This window comes from Notamacropus eugenii, chromosome 7 (assembly GCF_028372415.1).
Source record: "Notamacropus eugenii isolate mMacEug1 chromosome 7, mMacEug1.pri_v2, whole genome shotgun sequence".
NCBI classification, from domain to species: domain Eukaryota; kingdom Metazoa; phylum Chordata; class Mammalia; order Diprotodontia; family Macropodidae; genus Notamacropus; species Notamacropus eugenii.
Window position 1 is genome coordinate 56,439,195 of NC_092878.1, and position 20,943 is coordinate 56,460,137.

General features: G+C 37.9%; 1 protein-coding gene across 3 annotated transcripts in view; it reads right to left on the reverse strand.

Moving 5' to 3' along the window:
• Window positions 1-88: 88 nt before the first annotated feature.
• The window catches only part of ENTPD5 (ectonucleoside triphosphate diphosphohydrolase 5 (inactive)), a 42,325-nt gene continuing 21,470 nt past the window's right edge, over window positions 89-20,943 (reverse strand). The window contains exons 1-14 of one of the 3 annotated variants that reach the window (XM_072624893.1): window positions 17,221-18,484; window positions 13,274-13,498; window positions 12,586-12,665; window positions 11,057-11,200; window positions 10,529-10,604; window positions 10,226-10,261; window positions 9,723-9,811; window positions 9,308-9,387; window positions 8,490-8,551; window positions 7,266-7,367; window positions 6,004-6,144; window positions 5,720-5,776; window positions 4,650-4,765; window positions 89-4,093 (exon numbers count right to left, since the gene is read on the reverse strand). In XM_072624893.1, coding sequence (XP_072480994.1) covers window positions 4,007-4,093; window positions 4,650-4,765; window positions 5,720-5,776; window positions 6,004-6,144; window positions 7,266-7,367; window positions 8,490-8,551; window positions 9,308-9,387; window positions 9,723-9,811; window positions 10,226-10,261; window positions 10,529-10,604; window positions 11,057-11,200; window positions 12,586-12,665; window positions 13,274-13,484 — 1,281 coding nt within the window. In that variant the 5' untranslated portion in view covers window positions 13,485-13,498; window positions 17,221-18,484 and the 3' untranslated portion in view covers window positions 89-4,006. Of the gene's footprint in view, window positions 4,094-4,649; window positions 4,766-5,719; window positions 5,777-6,003; window positions 6,145-7,265; window positions 7,368-8,489; window positions 8,552-9,307; window positions 9,388-9,722; window positions 9,812-10,225; window positions 10,262-10,528; window positions 10,605-11,056; window positions 11,201-12,585; window positions 12,666-13,273; window positions 13,499-14,178; window positions 14,280-17,220; window positions 18,485-20,943 lie in introns of those variants that run through there. The other 2 variants (XM_072624892.1, XM_072624894.1) reach the window with 2 other exon arrangements.

The following is a 20,943-nucleotide window of genomic DNA, read 5'->3' on the forward strand; positions in this document are numbered from 1 at the left end:
GTCCTGTTAATCCAGTTGGGAGCACTAGTAACTTGCTTATAAGCATGATGAATTAGTAGAAGAAAAAAAAACATCAAAATCAAATGAAGACTGGTGGAAAATAGCCTTTTATTATTAAAATAAACACCACATGGCTGCCCAAGTAACTTTGTTTTTCTGATAACCATTAGGTAAGGGCAGTATTTCTGTTTTTCACACCATATTTCAGCTTGAGTTGAGAACTGCAAACATCCAGTTGACATTTTTAATAAAATTAGGAATCTGAAAATTAACATTAAAATTAAATATAAATTACTTTAAATTTTGCTATGGTTGCACCGAACTCAGTTCTTGTTAATGTCAGTTATCACCTCACATCAGATTACAGCTTTATTATGGTTCCCTCTCTAGGAAACCACATCAAAATAATAAATAATCTCATTGCACAGGTTTGAGGACCTCTTGGAACAGGTCAGAAGGGAGTTATGATTAGCAGCAAAAATTACACTCATGTTGACATACAACACTCCCTCAGCATCTCATGTACAAGTATTATAGTCCAAAACTCCTGAGATTAAACTCTTGAGAATAGCAAGAATGAAAAAAATGCATCTTTTGTAGCTCTAGGCTTAGGCAACTACTTCCACCCTGGCTTACATCTCAAGACAAGGGTTAAAATCACTAAGGAATTTATATGGAGACAACTGATAAAAGCCTTTAAAGCAAGGCCCAATTAGTATCCCTAATTCCTTAGAATTAGAAAACTTTTCTACCAAGCCTTTACTAGACTGAAGACACTTAAATGGTTGATTTAAAGACTGGCACAAAGATGGTGATGATTTGGGGCAACCAAAACAGAGACTCAAATAAAAACATTTTGAAACCTAACGATAGTATCTACAACTTTGAGACTAAGTTGCCCTTGTTAGAGTACCATATTTTTGTCTCTCAGTCAGTCATCATGCCTGTTATAGTAAAACAGTCTGATTAAAAGATTTTAAGAGAAAATAAAAGATTTTTATCTCCACACTAAACTCATTTTGTTCTCATTTGCATTATATTTATTTTAATATACATCTTATCACCCCTACCATATATAAGCTCTGTAAGGGTAGAGACTGTCTTGCCTTTATATTTGCCTTAGCACCTTCCTTGATGCATTACATCAGCAGTACACAATAGGTGTATGATAAATGCTTATTAAATGAGTGAGGACGGATGAAAGACTGGTTGAATTTTTTGAGGCTATTAGGCAAATTACTAAATTCCCTAAATTCCCCTCTGAAATGAATAGGTTGAAGTTACTAGATTCCATAGCCCAGCATGTTTTACGAATGACAAAATCAATGTCAGTATGAAGCATTGGGATGTGGTGGCGTCATTCGGAATTTTGAAAACTCAAGAATGAACACGAAGGAATTGCTGGCCAGAATGCATAATCTGTTGTTACAGGTGACTTCTGCCATTGTAATGGATGATTAAAAGTGTGACCTGTTTGTTACACGTCACAGAGAACATAAGGAAGATCAGCGAGTCTCACTTCTACCCTGGCCAAGTTGGTAGACTTTTAAAAGATTGATCACTAAACAGAATGAATTGAAGGGAGAAGTAACTTGGTTTCTGCAGAAAGAAAGAAGTCATGCTAAATATGATTAACAGATTGTACCCATGGGTTTCCCTTTATTTGCTTATTTATCCCCCTCAATGGCAGCTAAATGGCTTAGTAGAGAGAGTGCTGGGCCTGGAGTCAAGAACTCCTGAGTTCAAATCCAACCTCAGGCACATACTATCTGTGTAACCTTCAGCAAGTCACTTAACCCCTGCTTGCCTTAATCCACTGGACAAGGAAATGACAAACCACTCCAGTATCTTTGCCAAGAAAACTTCTTGAAGAATATGGTTCACAAGGTCATGAAGAGTCAGACATGACTGAATGAACAACAAAACTTCTTTAAAGGTACATCAAGTACAAGGCATGAAGGGGAACCAATGGATTTGGGTCATCTTTCAAAAGGACTTAGACAAAGCTCCATGTCAAAATCATTCTAGGATTTAGGAATGATTTTCTGACTTGAAAATTGGATTAGAGAGAGAAAATGGGCACTTTTCTTAATGAAGAAATGGGGAAACGGGAGGAACTAGGATTAGTGATAGTATTGGTTTTAGCATCTTTATAAGTGATTCAGAGAAGTGTACACAGTGTAATCCCAAAGTCTGCAGAAGAAAAGCTCTTTTAGATCGGAAGCAACTACAGATCAAATGAGATAATACATGGGAAGAAGTTTGCAAACCTCAAAAAGTTAGCTGTTATTATACATGAAGACATTAGTGGACAGAGATGTAACTGATACGTTTTAATGTGAACAAGTGTAAGGTAATGCACTTTTGGATAAACAGTTCAAACACAAAAAATTAAGACATCTTAGCAGTTAGATCACTACCCATAAGTGGGCTGTGATGACTTGGGAGACCATAAAGATTGGTCCCTGAAAGTGCTGACCCCAATGTGTTGCTGTAGCCAACAAGGCAAACAATGTTGAGAATCATTCAAAAAGGTACTGAAAATAAAACAATAGACTCTTTGTCCTATCCTAACATTAGAATGTCCCTCCTGGTAACACTATAGTCAGTTCTGGCTGCCACCTCAAGAAAGACCTGGTAAAACTATAGAAGAACTAGAGAGAGAATCAAAATGTGTCATGAAAGACTAAAAGACTGGGAGAAGACGATTAAAATCTATAAAAACATTAAATGCTGTGGATGAGGTGAATACACAAGCTTGTTCACCATATATGGAAATACTAGGATAGGGTGCTATCTTTTAAAACTTTTGTGAGGTAAATTTAGGTAACAAACATGGAATCATGGAATTTTTGAGCTGAGACAGTATTATGAGACTCATTACCTACCCCAGATAGAAAATAAAGATTTTTAAAAAGGTTTGCTCCAATGTGTGCATCATAAGTCATAAATGCTTACCAAGAGAAACTGGAGCATCTCTAATCCTTAAGATTAACTTTAAGGAAGACAATTGACAGCATGCCCCTTAAGACTGCTTGTTGGCAACAAAATATTGGGTTGGATGTTCCAAATAGACCCATTAGAAAGTACCCTAGCTTACAAAAGAAGAATCTATCCTTGGTGCACCGTTAAGCTTTTCTTTGGAATGAACAACTAACATCCGTGAATAATCAGGTGGATGGGCTCAGCCAGAGGGAAGACAATTTTTGTGTTCCTAAATATTGCACTTTGCACATATTAGAGAAAATCATGAGATTGCCCATGAGACTGTTTTATCACAGGAATTCTCTATTCTCCTCACTAAGATTTAGATAGGCCAACCCAAAGACACTCTGCTTGGATAGAGGTTACTAATCACAGTTATAATGGGCAGGATTATACATGATTTCAGATATGATGGTAACAAGATTATTTTTTAAAGGCCTAAGGTTCCACCCCCTCCTCCCCAAGCAAAAACAAAAAAAAACCACCCCAATTGTTGAACATGTTATGGGATTATAAATAAATCATTTTAACATACAGAAAAATTGGAGCTTTTCAAAAAAGATGAGAATTCCAAAGGTTGGTTTTTCTTTTAGTTTTCTTTGGTCCCACACAATTGTCCAGAATTTGATTCTGAAGACTGTTGGGGATGCAGAGTTGACTCTTACAGGGTTTGTTCCTGGGATCCCAACCCAAGAGTAAAATTCCTAATCTACCCTTTTTAGCTGATGTGGCTTTTCACAACACAGAAAGAGGCTCAAATGCTTAAGACTCTGGTAATGGCTCCAAACATTCAGAGAGGTCAGGTGACAGCTCACATTAAATGTGTATAATTAATTAAACAGAAATCATAAGGATCTAGGTCAAATCCCATCTACTAATTTCTCTAGCTCCTCATGGAACTGGCTGTTTGGCTTTGGTCCATGGTATTCTAGATTCATTCAGCAATGTGAATAGGCCATCACTCCTCCTTCTGCAAAGGTCACTGATTGGCATTTCTAGTCTCTGTAGGAAGTACTGGGCCTCAGTGAGAAAGGTCTAGAGACTGTAGTAAATGAAAGGTAGCACCCAGGGCCCAGCCAGTCTCTATGTTATTCACTTTCTTTGTGAGCTGTGGAAAGAAGAAAAAGAAATCCAAGTATTTTTCCCCCATTTTCAATTGGTAAATTTAACTCTTAAGTGCTAATTCTCAGTTAATGAAATCCAGTTGAATTATATATAGTATGCTGAAAGCCAGAACAAATGGCCACTGTCTCTCTATCCTTAGAAGCTGTTTTGTTTCTTACAGATACCTGAAATTTCACCATTAAAGAAATTATGTTAATTTAAGTATTAAATTTCCTTGTGTCAAGTGTTATCACATGCAACTAGTTTCTTAAAGGGAAATACATTAAGTCCCTAGCACTTTAGTATGAATAATTATATTAACTTTATTCCTTGACACAATAGATATGGCACTATTAGTGAGTTGGCAATTGGGGGCAGGGCATTCATGGAAGGAAAGGTGGGAAGCAAAGGGGAGACTGAAAACATGGAAGAACTTTAACCTGCTGCACAGTTTACCTATGGCCAGCATGGACTACCAGAAAGGTTTTTGGCTCCCTACTTCTCTCTTAGTCCTTCACCATCTGGGGAGCTGGTCTGAAGGGTTTATTGCATTGTCTCACCTGTAAGATAGTGCTGTCCATGAACCCAAAGCCTTCCTTTAATAAGGCTGTTATGTAACTGAGATCCATACACAGGAATGGACTGCCCGAGGTAAAATTTTCCAAGTTATCACACACTAGCAAGAAAAAGGTGGCTATTAATATTACTTGACTAGTTAATGAGAAATTAAGTTCTAACACTGCAAGGGTACATTTTTATTGCATTAGGGAAAGTACTCTTAATTAAACTTCTTAATATTTCACTGAAATTAAAGCAAAGATGGAAGTTCTACATATTCCATAAAACCCGCATTCAAATGGTCACCCTTCTCCCCCAATCTTCCCCCTTTCCCCTCACATATAAAATCAAAATTCACTGAAGCTGGAGTCTCTTCCTGCTCAGCTAGAATTCTATTCTGATTGACTGAGCAAACCTGTAACATCTCAGTGAACCAGGACTATCAGCTGTTAATTACACCTTTACATCCTATCCACTATGGATCCTAGCTTGATTGCTAAATACCATCCCCAGGCCCAAAGATGCATTCTGGAGATTTAGTTCTAAGTTCCTCACTTGTTACTAATGTTGGCTGACCTCTGGAGGAAATAACCAAGTAAGTTCTTAAAGGTTCTATTTTGGAACCATTTGAAAAGAGCATGGGTATTTTCAGCTGTTAAGAAGGACCCTGGCATGACAAGTTCTATGTTTAGTATCAAGCATAGTGCTTAATAACAACACTGACATTCCTCACAAGAAGTATTAAGAGTTTTTTTTAGTAGATTGTAGGTCCAACATTTTGGAGCTAGAAGGGACCTTGTCAATATCCAGCTTGGTCCCCTCCCTGTGACACATGAAGGAAGGAGGTTAAGTAATTTGCTCAAGGCAGCTCAGATAACTAAAACTGTTTTTCTTTCGCACAATCATGTTTCCCTAGATTTCATTGCAATTTATAAATATCTTATAAACATTTGAAAAAACATATACAAAGAAGAAATCAGTCTTGGAGGAAAATAGAGCTGAAATTAATATTTGGGAACTGGCTTTGTCTTTTCTCTAAGATTTGTTTAAGGTGTCTTATGATGACACTTACCTTCCCTGGCTTTTTTCTCAAAGTCTTTCACTTTTAAAATGCCACCCTTTTCATAATCTGAAATGGAAGAGAAATGTAATTGAGAACAAAGAAACTTCATATATCATCAGTGTAGGCTCCTGTGAGGCTCCTGAAGTTCTTCAGATCATGCTCCCATGTCTAGTCAAATGATCAGCATGAGAAAAATTAAACGTGCATACTCTGACCAAAACATTGGGAAGAATTTCTCTCTCTTTCTCCTTGCCTCTCCATAATCTTCTCTCTGATATTCTGAGTGGACTTACCAATCATGTCTGTGTCAACAGCTCTATCATAATAATAAGAAAAGGCATAGAAGGAGCTTTTGCGGATCTCATCTGGCTGGTGAAGTTTTCCTTGAACCACTCGAAGCACTTCAGCATAGCAGGCCTCAAACCCTGTTTCCCCTGCCAGGATAAAGATACACAGGAGTAAGCTTAGAGAGATGATGAAGAAGGGGCATTAGTGTAAAGAGATCTGTAGAAGCTGATGGAGAGGAAGCAGTCAAGGGAAGGAGATGGAGGATAAAAGAAAAGAAGACAGTCAAAAACCAATTCAACATCCATTAGTGTATTCAGTGTCTGTGTACAAGGCAATGTGCTTGGAGATTCCGAGGATAAGAAGATGAATAAGATAGTTCCTTCTCTCAGGGAGTTTATAATCCAGTAAGGAGGAATAGACATATACAAATAACTACAGTGCAGAATAGGAAAGTACTTTAAGGCAGGGATGATGGAGGAGGAACCAGAAAAGGCTTCCAGAAGGTGGTAGCATTTGAACTTGGCCTTAGAGGTTAATTAGGTGGAAGAAATGCCAAAGGGAAAGGTAATAGCAAAGATGAATAGGCAATAAAGTGTGGGTTATGTTTGGGAGAACAGTAAATAGTCCCATTTTGTCACAGCAGAGTGTAAGGTAAGAAAGTACAAAGGGATTTTGCAGCTGCCTTCCAAAGAAAGGTTCTTTATGCTACGTCCTTGTTCCATCATCCAGAAATGTGGAACAGACACAGCTAAATTACAACTGTTGTTTCTAGAACTATATTTCATAGTATTTATGCTTAAGTACTCAGAGTATTTCCCAGTGAATTTTGGAACCAAGGACTTGACTGTTGCTTGTTCCAAGTATTCAATTAACTCTAAGCCCCAGCTCTGAGAAAATGCTTACTATGAATCATCCTTCCTACACTTTCAATCTGACATGTGACCACAATTTATGTAGTTCAGCACTAATTGCTCTGGGGGTAACAGTAAGATTTCATTTTGCTGAGTACAGAGACCTTGCACACTATCTCTGAGAAATTTACAACACTTGGCCCTGGAAATAGAATGGGCCATAGAATGGCAATAGCTTCATTCACTGGGGCCACAAATTGGGCACACCAAGAGAGAAACCAAAACATGTCTACAGTGAGGTCCTGCAGTTTAACATGTCTTTCTATAGGATCAGAGACTGGATCTTATAGGAAAGTAAGTCCTAGAGGGCTTCTGGAATAAACGTCATTTCAGCCTAACACAAAAGCCATGCTCACCTTCCCGTCTGCCACCATAATGATATTTCACTCCCCCAAAATCCCATTCTGCCTCCAACCACTTGGGTAGACAGGAACTTCGGAATGTCTGTCCATCAACAGCTAAAAGGAAACCATAGGAATTAGGAGTGAGACAATACCGGAAAAGGTGGGAAGGTGAATGACATTAAATTGAACAAAAAAATGGTTGCAAGAGAAGTCCCATTTCAAGAGAATCAGATTTAGTATGGCTGAATTCTTCAAGACTCTCTAAGGGAACTAAGCATTTCTCAGTTAAATTAACAAAGGACTGTGGCAACTGGTGGTACAGTGGGTAGAACACAGGGACTGGAGGCAAGAAGATTCGTGTTCAAATATCGCCTCTGATACTTATTAACTATGTGGCCCTGGGGCTGATGGATTTCATGCAACTCTGCCTCACTTAAATCCAATTTATGCCAGCATCGAATTTGTGTCCAACCTGTGGTAGAGCCTTCTGAGCTTGTATTAGTATCATCAGCCACAGCTGGACACACTGTACATTGACCTCCACATTGTGATGTCATTTTGGTCCTTTTGGAGCATAATGACAAACAACAATGTGACCCTGAACAGCTCACTTAACCTCAATCTGCTTCTGTTTCCTCAACTGCAAAATGGGGATAATAACAACACCTACCTCACACAGGGTGTTGTGAGAATCAAATGAGATAATAATTGTAAAACACTTAAGGTGTCTGGGACATAGTAGGTGCTCTATAAATGCTTATTCTTTCCCTTCTAAAAACCTTGTTGAATCCCATATACAAAGCACCGCTCTTTCTCCAACTTTCTACCTGTATTCATGATTATTTTTCATCACAAACCAGTCCCTAGTTTTACTATGCATATGTAATAAAACCCCACCTATTTGTTGTTAATTATTTCTATCAAACCACGATATTAGGCAAAGCCATGTTGTATATTTACCACTTATCTAATTTTCTTCTTGGGCAATTAGTCAAACAATATTAAACTGGGACTTTAAAACATTATAACTGGGTTTGATTATATTAATGACTACTGTGAAACAGCATTAGTTAGGGCAATAGTATATGGTGTATTCCGCATATACTTCCCAATGCCAACCCAACATTATCCATTTGGGAGAGATGATTGCCAAGATGGGGGAGGACCAATATCAAGTAATTGAAACATATGTGTTATTCTAACCACCCCCAACACAACAACAGGATCAAATCAAACCTTCCATGTCCAGGGCTCCCAAGGTTGCAAGTCTAGCAGCTTTTAGTCCAAATCCTAAGTAACTGCCAAAGAAAGGAAAACAAAAGTTGGCAATTTCTTCTCTGTATTGTCTTGTCTCTATGTTTTCCCTCAAACTATACAACAAGGAGAATGATGGTACTCTTCCCTGTCAACATATTTTCTGGCTCCTTCCTTTTGGAAGAAGAGAGAAGTTCAGTTTCTGTGGCCGATTAATCATTTCTGGACAGTCTTTGAGACATAAGATGAGAGTTCCTGCATGATTCGTATTTAGGGATATATAGCAAGAACTTTTCTTTCTTCTCTTAAAAAATACCATTCACATGCCAGTCAAAAGATGATAATGATTCTTCATATCTCATTTATGACTCAGAATTTTTTTTTTTTATCACTTTAGTTCTTACCTTACTATGTATCTAATTCCAGTTTCTTAACCAAGTTGAATGCCTTAATGGATGGCCAGCTCATACTAGAGGGCTGTAAATGCTGAAAAGATCATTCTCTAAAATCTTTATTTCTTTCTAGATAAACAAACTGTTTTTCATTCATGAGGACAAGTAACAGTCATCCTCTTTGACCCTCTCTCGTTTTGCTAAGAAGCATCTTGAATTACAGCTCATAGGCTGTATAAAGACCTCACAATACACAGCAAGGAGGGAATGAATAAAGAAAAAAAAACCCACCAACACATTCTTGAAGCTGATCAAATGAAATAAGAGATATGAAAGCATTAGAAAATTTAAGGTCATTCATACAGATGTGAGATACATATAACTATTCTACCCTGTCACCTTCTTCACCTATGTGTGTAGAGCTCATACGTGCTGTTGAACATCTCAAAGGATGTGAGATAGTCACTGGGGGTTTGTTCCAGGGTTTTCTATAAATCAAAAAAGTGAAAAAAAATCATTGTTCAGTATTGACTAAGAAGGGTCACTAACTTTCACCCTCCAATCAGATGGCAGCAACAGGCTAAAACTATGTATCCTATGATGAAGGGACCAGAGCAGCTAACTGTCCTGAAGAGGGATTGTGATTATGGTGAGCTTATCCAGCAGCTAGGTCTAACTCAATTAGTTGCTCTAGGGATTCACATTCTTTCGATTTAGGGATACCTGAAAGTTAAGCTGCTAAGAATGGGCCTTTACCTACTTGGTCCCAAAGCAAATCTATACATGGTATTAATAAAAAAGAGCCATAATAAAAACTACTCACCTTAAATTGGGGCAGGAATGTGATTTGAGTGGAAGCACCTCCCAAGTCCAGAGTCCCAAGGGTCTTTGGGTTTTGACCATGCAGTTGACCTGGAGATGACAACTTACTCTGAACAACTGATCTCAGCTGACCCCTAAAACTGCTTGCATCTTCCATACTGCTTTCTCTACCTGACAAGTACTTGTATGGTTAATTAACTAATGAACTTTCTCTTCCTGGTACTAAAACCTGCTCTCTTGATTTCAGAAGAAAGCATGGAACCTTGGAAGCAATGATGGAAAAATAATCTATATTTTAGTATGTGATGGAGACAGAAAGCAGTAATTAAGCATAGGGAAAAAAGAGGTTTCTTGTCAAAACCTTCACTGACACAAGGAGGATACATATCTGTGAACTGCAAATACAGATGAGACAAAGGAAATAGTTTTAACCTGCTACCAGATTGGTGGGAACCAAGGTGGGGAACCAGTTGGATTCTTAAGGTGAATTGTGGAATTTATTACCTGTTAGAAAATTCACAGTAACCCAGGCTAATATTCCTAAAACAAAACAAAATGATTAGAATCTAGGAATTCATTTTATTTTCTCCTTTTCCCCATCATTGCTTTCTGTTACTTTCCTAACTACATACTTCACTTCCCACTGTCCCCAATTTCCCCTTCCCTATATTCCATTTTTTCTTCAAGTTTTTCCAACAAACTAATTTCCTCTTCTATTAAATCAATCCCTATTATGCTTCTTTCCAATCATATTCTTTTCCCTATTCCTGTCTCTCTTTTCCTAGAATATGCACCCACACTTCACACCTTCATAGGATCCATCCATGATGCTAACACTGTCTTCTGGGACCAGGAAAGGTGATTTTTTGAAGATCTCCTCTACCTAGGAGGACAGAAATTTGCATTTCCTGAACCAGTTAAATCAACCCCCTTATTATGTGTATTATTAATGGGCTCAGAAAACTACCCCCTTTATTTTTTCAATTTAATGAGACTTATTCTCCCTACAAAGACCTAAATAAACCAATACCATCTCTTTGGGTGAAAAAAAAAGACCATTTCATGAGACAAACTGTACTGTTTAGAGGCTAGATCATTGACTAGTCTATAGGGGTATTGCAATCGTATCACTGGAGGAGTAAATACTCACAGAAACAAATTTAGATTCCTGAAGTATTAATATTAACAATTACAGAATTGGACAATGGAAAGGTTGTCAAGATTGTTTGCAAAGAACAGAGCAACAACTTCACTTTAAAAGACTGAAAAACAATAAAGAAAACATTAACAGGGAGGGAAAACAATTGCTCAAGAGAAAAAAGTTTCAGAAATTACTTCAAAGAGCAGAGCCTGGGCTTTGTGATCAGGCAGGAGACGAAGTCCTGCGGTAGCTTTTAACACCACTGGGGTCCTTCTCCAGTGACTTTGGGGGATTGATTCCTTGGCTATTTCTAAGAGTCTTTGAACAGTCTCAGCACCCTGCAAAAGAAAAACTCAGTCAATAGAATGTGCAGATCAATTGGCTGAAATTGGCTTCTTTAGGCACTAAAATGGCACTAATGTGGCTCTGGTTTGAGAATATGGGGTAAAGAAGTAGAAGAAAAGGTAGAACTCGGACCATTTTGAAAGGGAGAACACAAAAAAAGAATAACTTCTCTACTCTGCCAGTGTGCTATACTTTAACCAATCTCCATCATCATCATTACTTTTGTAATTATTACCAACAACGTGAATCTGCTGCTAAGATAACTTCCGACATGGTGGCTTTCAATACTTCTTAATTTTCTGGCACACTGCTGGTCCACACATTTTTCTCAAATACACTCCTTTGACTGTGGCTACTTCCTATTAATGACAGTGAACTAGAAAAAGTAGCCTCCTCTTACTTAGAACCACAAAGGGAGAGACCTAGGAAATAAATCTTTTTCAATCCATTCTTCTGTTTACAGAACCTCTGCAGAACAGAGAGGTTAAGTCATGGAGATAAAAAAATGGTAGAGGAGACCTGAGTCCAGTGTTGTTTCAACTGAACCATGCAAACTATGCTTCTGCCCTAAGCTTGTCATCTGAGATATGACTTCTCTAAATTCAAAGATTTTTAGTATTAGATTTTGCTTTACATAGAATTTGGAGGCTATTTAGATATGTTTATTTCTACTACTATAACTTTAACTCTTGCCTTGATATACTTGATTTCAATGCAGACCCTGACACTTGTGTGTCCTTGCCTTTAAATATGAAAATATAGCCAATGGAAACTTGTCTGTTTTCCTGACACCACCCCCCTCGCCCCATCCTTCCTACCTTCCATGGTTCAGGGGGATCAATGAGTTAATATTGGATGGGAGCAATCATTCAGGAGATCAGAATTCTTGCCCTGAGTCTGTCAAGTGGTTTCACTTCTCTGGCTTTTAGTTTCTCATTCATAAAATGAAAGAGCTGGACAAGCTGGTCTTCATGGGCTCTTCAAGCTCTAGCATTTGTTGATTCAGTTGAGTTTCATTTACTTTGGGTTGCATGGTAACTGTGTTTAAACACGTCTTTATGTCTTTGATAAGTATGTCTATTTTAGCTACTAATATTAAATCAATGACTTTAATCTTAATATATCAAACAGTAGCAATATAGGAAGCAGTTTTGACTTTGGGGACTGTTTTCCCCCTAGCCTCTTATGTAAATCCTGCCTAAATCCGATGGAATTTGCAATGGGAAAATAATGTCCTAACAGATTAAGTGAGAAATGAAGACCAAGTATATGTGGGACCCAGTCTCATCAATAAATAGCAGGAAATATTAAAGCAGGAGTGGTGGTTGTAAAGCTGGGAAGAATTCAGACTCCATATATCCAAGGAAAAAGGTCTTACCTGCTTTGGTTGATCTGCAAAGGCAGAAAGACCTGGTTTCACTGAATCAAAGATTTCCCCTTCCAGTGTTGGAAGGTGTTCTGTAAAAACACAAAATAGGTGAGAGATGGTTGATCCCAAAAGAAATTAATGCCTTCTTCAGTTCAATTTTTGGACCATCATATAATCTCACCTCACCTATTTTCAGATTCTCCCTTCTTATAATCATCTTGACCCACTGCTGCCTCTAACCTGCTGTTGCCTCAGATTGCTTCTCCAGCCTCTATCTTTCTCTTTAAGCACTAGACTCCCATTTCAAATGTAACAGTATAACCTACTTGCCTAAGGATGGTAGTACAGTAATACTGTGACTACTCAGAAGAAATCCTTAAGTTTTATAAGACAAAGCATTTCCTCCTACATGCTATGAACCCTGGAGTATAACTCACCTCCAATGAAGGGACCACCAGATTATACCTGTGCTTTCTGGACATGTTTCAGATTCAGATGGTCCAGCTATCATCCTCTGAATATCACAATGAAATATCACTAGATATAGGGCTATAATCTAAAAACATTCCATGAAGATATCATCCTGCAGTAGCCATAAGATTTAATTGTCTCACTCACACCTTAATTTAAATTCCTGGCAAGAGCAATTGGCAATCTAGATTTACAGAATCTTTCAGCAGACAGTAACTACACTCACCTGATATTTTCTGCACAAAGGTGTAAACATGAATTCGAGTTCCAGTGCTTCCTGCATCAAACATGATACCATACATGGTGTCCATGCTAACATTGAGGGGACACATCGAGGACAAGAAGACACCTTCAAACCAAGTCTGGTCTCTGTGGAAGATAGTGCTGGAAACACAGGAAACTAATATGGAAAAGGCTGCAATCAGGGATCTGGCCATTCTCTCTTCAAGATCTAGATGGAAAAGAGACCTTCAGCAAATTGTAGGGACAAAGTGTTTACAGCTGTGCAGAAAAAGCATGCTCATAAAAAAGCCCTGCCTTTGGTACCCAAGGTGTGGCTGGAGGAAGGAATATAGCTTGTACTTGTCAGATTCTAATAACTGGCAGAGCAAGCTGGACTAGGGTAGGTGAAGGCCTTTGTACCTTTCCTTAATGACAGCTGATTGTGAAAGGGAAAGGAAGCTTAAATTGTTTGCTTTTTTGTGCTCTTTTCTTCCTGGGTCAAGTAGGTTTGTACTTATCATTTTGGCAATTAACTTTTACTACTTCTTTTTATGATCCCAAATGAATTTTAAAATTGGCCTCCTTGTGGGTTAGTAGAGATAAATCTTTAATTTTTCACTGGTAAAGTTGTATACACTATCCCTCTCATTTGCGTTTCAATGACTCTTAAAATAGGGCCATCACTTTTTATGTCCTGGAATCAGACTGTCTGTGTTTAGCAGAACAATCTACACTTGCACATACTTTTCTAATTCCCAAAGCACTTTTACATAACATATTTCATTTCATTTTCACCAGTAGCCAAGGAAGGTATTATTTTTACAGATGCGTAAACAGATACAGATTTTTTAATGTGCTGAAAGCACACTCAACAAGTAGGTGATAAAGCCAAGGCTGAAAGACAGGTACCTGGATTCCTGTTAGGCACACTTCCCATGATTCACACTGCCTCAGTTCATCACTTAAAAGCTGCCTCTTGTTTTTCATGTGTTTTTCCAGAAGGCAAAAGACTATGTTTTAAAAATAACTTGTTAATATTCTCAGTAATATTTTTCATTCATTGTTTCTGTATTTGTCTCCATTCTGTTAGAAGGCAAGTTGCTTGGGGGTAGGGGTGGTTTCCTTTTTTGTATCTGTTTCCTGAGCATACAGCACAGTGCCTGGGCACAGAGTAGGCAGCTAATAGAAACTTGACTGGATGAAAATGATGTTGAAACCCTGGAGTGATATTACATAGGATCATTTTACTATAATTACAGCTCCAAAAAGACACAGCATAAGGTGGATCACAGAATCACAAAATATGGTTTGAAAGGAATATTGATGATACTAGGAATATATCTTTTGACATGTAGAACATAGATCTGAAAGGAAGCTATGATGCTGAGTTTGCATTTTTTGAAACCTGGGGTTAAAACTTTTTCATAGTCCTTGGAATATGTAATCTGTTCTACCTGGGAATTTACTAGTAATTTTTCTTATTGGTAGGACTGAATACAATAAACCAGTATCAAAGGACCCACAGAGCTTTTTAAGTGAGGTGTTATACCTAGCTTGCTGCAAGATTCTTTTGTTTTTCAGTTGTTTTTAATCAGGTCTGACTTTTTATGATCCCATTTGGGGTTTTCTTGGCAAAGATACTGGATTGTTTTGCCATTTTCTTCTCCAGCTCATTCCTCATCCATGAGGAAACTGAGGCAAACGGGGTTAAGTGACTTGCCCCTGATTGCACAACTAGTATCTAAGACTAGATTTGAACTTGTGAAAATGAGTCTTCCTGACTCCAGGCTTGACATTCTATCCACTGTGCCACCTAGCTGCCCCACTGCAAGATTCAGTATGATATTTATTCAGTCTCTAAAGGAGAATGTGATCCATTATTGGCAATCTTTACTCCGAGTACAGTTGACAAAAGTCAGATTTCTTATTTAAGATTTAAGGATTCCGTTCTTATAATTTACACATTTATTCTACTAGTAATACACTGTCACAGCACCTGATTCTGGTTTAATGTATAAATTGCTTTTTATATTCCTCTCCTGTGAGAATCAGGGTCATGGATTATGATTTGAATTCCAATTCCATATTTTCTGCTCCACAGATCTCTTTTCTTTCTACTAAAGCTATTACCACAATATACAACCTGAGTCTAAGTCACTGATTTTTTTCAACCTTTTTTTGAAGTCTGACATCCTACTTTTCATATTTAATATTAGTTTTTTAATATTCCCAATAGAAAATTTATGCACACTATAGTTTCTGCATATTCTAAAAATTGAAATGAATTAAAGTAAATTTTGTTTTTGCATTTAAGAAGTTCATGTCACACTTGATAAGTGCAAGTACTGGAGTATCTAAACCCTTAACCTGGGATTGACAATCACTGATCTAAACCAAGAAATCTATGACTTCATGGATTTCTATTATGAAATCATTAATAAGGGCCAACATTTCATTTTTTTAATAAAGAAAATTTCCTTTTAGGTAATCCACAACTGAAATCTATTAGAAGATTGGAAATATCTATAACAAGGTAAGTTGAACATCTAACATTTTATGCCCCTCCTCCTCCCCCATCCCCACTATGTTTCTTTACTCTCTTATCATTCCCAACTCCCTTTCTCCTTCGATTGTTCAATCTCAGAAATGGCTGAAAACATAAATTTCATTTTCATAGTCTATTAGGTTCACTTTTTCATCAACTTGGGCCTTAGTAACTCCCAAAATGATCAAAATGAGTCACTTTTCTCCTTTTAGAAAATAGGTTTAAAATAAAACCACTGGGCTTCTTTCATTCATCCATCCAACAAATATTTTCTAAGCACCCTGGGGGTGCTTGGATGTGAGGAGGGAAGACTAGTGCACACACCCACTGGCTTCTGAAAAACCTTCCTGGCTTCTACTGCCATTGAACAAACATTTCCTTTTGTTCTCAAAGAGATTTCAATAAAAGCCAATGTGTTAGATATCCAGTATCAAGTAAAATTGCACAGTCATTCACCAGGTGCTCAGTTTAAAATCAAACAATGCAGCTAGAAAAAGTGGGGAACTTTTGTGGTATAATGTCCATGTGCCTTTCATTTTCCTGCTCTCTATCCTAAACTCCATTCTCCAGTGCATTTTTATTTTAAAGAATAAAGAGCTACTGAGAAGTGCTTCAAAAAGTTTATTGATCTTCAGAGAAGAAACTCATGTAACTAAGTAGCTCATAGAATTTTCTACCCATTTGGCAGTATTAGGAGCTGATTTTTTACTCACAATGATAGATTAACCATCTATGACATTTAAATATTTATTACAAAAATGTCAAGGAAAGGCATATTCCATCAAACATCAATCCTGATAATAAGCTGACAGGGTAACTTGATCATGGAATTTTTTGTGGATCTAAATTTTTTATTGGTGTAAAACATTTGCTTACAGAAGATAATTAAACACTGAACTTTATTCTAAACAGCTATAATTTTCTGGAAGTCATATAGGACTGTTGATAGCAACAATTAATTTGAATTAATATATTTGTTAAAAATTTCATATGCAGCACAAAGGATAATCTTGTTTACTTTTATGAAACAGAGTTTATATTAGACCACATAAATTCAGACTTCTAACCTGCATTGTTTTCAACAGTCTTTCTCTGTCTTTGTTGATATCAGGAATTTCCTTTTGTTTTACTTAAAACTGGCACATACTTAGACCTCTTTAGTCTTTCTTTAGTCTTCTTAGCATGTAAACTTGAGGTGAGGAACTATCTCATTTCTGTATCTGTAGCACAGTACCTGATATATCAAGCACTTAATAGAAATGCTTACTGAATCTTAAGTGTTTCTTTATACTTCTCTTAAATTTCTTTGCACTCAGCTCTTCACACACCCATGTCTCTTGCCAACCTCTCCCAAGGCCCAGAGGACCCAAAAGCACAGAAAATCTTGACAATTAGGAGTAACTCACCCACTTAGTACATCTGTGTCTCTCAGAACTTCTCTCCTCTATACTGCTTCTGCCCTTTGCTCCTGCTGTACTTCTGTTCCCTAATCACATTCACCTTTGGGCTAGTTTACAATTCATAGGATTTTGCTAACTCATCCTCTCTTTGTATGTTTTCTTCCTCTCTCTCTTCCTTCCACCTTTCCTCCTTCTTTACTCACCTTTTCTCTAAGTCCAGTTCAGATATCTTTGCCATACTTTTATGTATGACATTAATAACATTTTGGCCTATGGAACAAAAGAAAGCTTAAACCTGGAGCTGAATTCTTTTCCTTTTCTGTAACATGAATTCAGAGAACTGTGCAGTGAGCAGGAAGGGTAGGTGGGAGCAAGGGTATCTGTTACAGCATTAACTGAAGCCAGAGTTGTAACTTCCTGAAACTTCATCTGAGGCAAATTCAGTTTGGGGGGGTGGGGTGAGGACACCCCACATGCAGTTGGGAAATTACAGAAAGTATATTGATAAAGAAGATAAATGGGGAGGAGGAGAGGTGTGAAATCATGTTCTTCCAGGGATGAAAGGTGTCTCCCAGAAGAAAAACATGCTCCACCCCATCTCTCCACCCTTGGGTAAAGCCCTATTTATCCTGTACTTTGAGTTCTCTGAGCACTGCTCCCTCTAATCCCCACTCTACATTATATAATCCCATGAAAAGCAACATGGAATAATGGAAAGCCAGCCTTGGAATCAGGGAGATCTGGATTCAAGTCTTGCTTCTAACATATTAGCTATGTGACCATGGGCAAGTCACCTTATCTCTCAATGCCCTAGGAGATGATCTTATTAACTGCACATGAATTTGTCACCTTCAATGGTAGATGGAGCTTCCAAACTGGGAGATGAAAACACCAATGAAATCACAAGTGTGCACCAAACCTCCAAAATACCTCTGCACAAGCATTGAATTGTGATCTATTCATCTTCCTAACTGTTGTGAGCAAGCGACTTCCACAAAAAGGTATAACACTGTACTGCATTTCAAAATGTTGGAAGTTACATTCGTCAAATAACTGAGGAATGAACAAACTGTGGTATAACAATATAATGGGATATTGGGGTACCCATAAAAATGAGAAATAGGAATGATATAAAAAGGGAAGATTTAGATGAAAATGATGCTCAATGAAGGTAAAACCAAAACAATATTTATACGTACAACTATGTAGAAAACAATAGCAACGAAATAAAAAAAAATTGCAACAAAATGGAGTTTAGAAAAAAACAGAAACAAATAGGACAACCTTCTTATTATCTTGTTGAAGTTAATACTGTATACAAATTTAAAAATAAATGACAACAGAATTTATGATCATTAGTCAATAAACATCTTTTAACCATTATTATGGTTTAATGGTTAAAATCTTTTGTATTTAAGTGTTTATTGATGGCTATTAAATTCAGAATAAAAAAGAAGCAAAATAAAAATGTTTAGGTTAATTAAAATCAAATAGGTCACAAAATTCCAAAGGTATCAATGCTGAAATTATGTGAAAATGAAAACTCAGTCTCAAAGCCCATTTGGGATGAGATGCTGTCCTCACTGGTGGAGATCAATGTCCTGCCTTGCATGATGTGTGGGGCAGAGTTGGTGTGCTTGAGAAAGCTTCAGCCTTCTTCAGTCCTGTTTGGGACTCTTCAAACCTGAGTTGCTTTTGGCACTCCTGGCTTCCACCTTGGAGAGGGAAGATGGAAGACACTAATCCCACTTCTGGTTGCTGAAGGAAAAGACTCTGGGAAGAAACTGACATGACTTCATCATGTCGCTATCCCCAGTCTGCTACACTAGAGACTTTGGGGAGTTTCCCCTTAGGTAAGCTTTAGGATTCTCTCCCCTTGGTTAGGCTGAGTTACCTGACTCTCAATGAGAGAGCTCCTTCACTCTGTATCGTTTAGTATCCATTCTCCTCTGTGTACGTTTTCTGATTGGTTTTGCTGTAGTTTGGATAAATGTGTTTCTTTGCTATTTGCTCTGTGTGTTCACTGTGGGACAGGTATTTGTTGGGAAAAGGAAATCTAACCTTGGATGTAAAGCTTGGGGTCCATCTTCCCCTATTTATTGAAACCGTGATCAGACATTAGATTGAACTTGATCATCTCCCCTAGACTAATAATATTTAAGAGAAGAGGTAGATATAATTCTAGGCTGGTATCACCTCTCTCTGAGAAGAGTGAGCATCCTCTGGCCCTAAACTTCTGCTTCCCTTTTATTAGGAATTAAAAGTTTCTCTTGGCGAAAGATGTGGGGAAAAGAAGTTAGAGATGTCAGTTCTACCTCCTCTTGAGCCACACAACAACAGTCTCCTCTACATGTGGAACAACAGGTCCTGCCAAAAGTGAAGCTCTCTTCACATAATGAAATCTAAAAAGCACACACTGTTTGTCCATATCCTGAATACCAAAGGAAAGATTTAACAGAGTGAATATTAAAAATTAAGCAGATAAGTTTAAAATGTAACTAAATTTGAAGTTAAAATGTGGGAATAAAAGTTAGCTAAATGTTTATTAGACAATAACATAATCAAACAAAAGAGGAAACCATTCTAATAAAGTAAATTTAAGGCAGATCCTAGCAGAAAGGAACAAATCTCTACTTCATACAGTAGGTAGTCTAACCTATAATTCTAGCACACAAGATTCCCAAAGCCTTGTGACTCTTCAGGCACTGAAGAAAGTCCAAATCAGTGGTGCAGTGGTGCCTTGGATATGTCCAGAATCAGAGGCAGGTCTTCTTGCACAATGAAAAACTAGTTTATACTTTAGATTCACCCCAAACCAGTTAGTGTCTGGTTCAGCTGCTGCTATGATATTAGCTACTTCATGGATTTATAGGAAAGCCCTTTCTATTTAGATCTATCCCAAAGATATCAATATCCTTGGATGTAGGAAAAAATAATTTAGGACCTTTAAAGTGATGAGAATAAGGAACAATTTTTGCCAGAGTCCAAGGTTGGTATAGGGCACTAGATGTGGAGTCATATGATCTGGGTTCAGTTTACAACTCCCCACTTATTACCTGGATGTCCCTGGGCAATTTACTTGACCTCTCTGGGCCTCAGATTTGTCTTCCATAAAATAAGGATATTGAACTAGATGACCTTTCAGGTCTCTTCCAGGTTTAAATCTTTAAGAACCATAATGAAATGGACAGTCCTGGAAAATCAGGACACATTTATCTATTATTTAGATTTCATTAGCAATGATTTACTTACGGATAATTCTGTCAGTTTTCTTTTTTCCCATTGAACATTCTTCTCAAAATATTCTAAATGGGGGTGGAGCCAAAATGGCAGACTAGAAAGACACACTTACGCAGGGTCTCCCCACACAGCACACAAAATACCTGTAGAGAGGGACTCTCAACAAAATCTGGAGCAGCAGAAGTGGAGAACAACTGAGTGGAGGAGATTTCCATCCCAGGGTGACCTGAAAGGCCCACAGAATCGTTGGTTGCGCCGGACATGGAGCAGAGCCCAGCCCAGCCTTGGCCTTGCGGTGCAACGAGACTCTGGGAGGAGGACACCTCAGGAGCAGAGGACACCTCAGGGGCGGAGGACACCTCAGGGGCAGAATCTCCAGTCGCAGCAGGGGGTCCTCGTATCCCTCAACCCACAGGCACCAAAGGTCAGTGACGGGGTTTTATCAGCTGGCCAGGAAGGGAGAAGGGCCTTCCCATAGCTCTGGCAGCA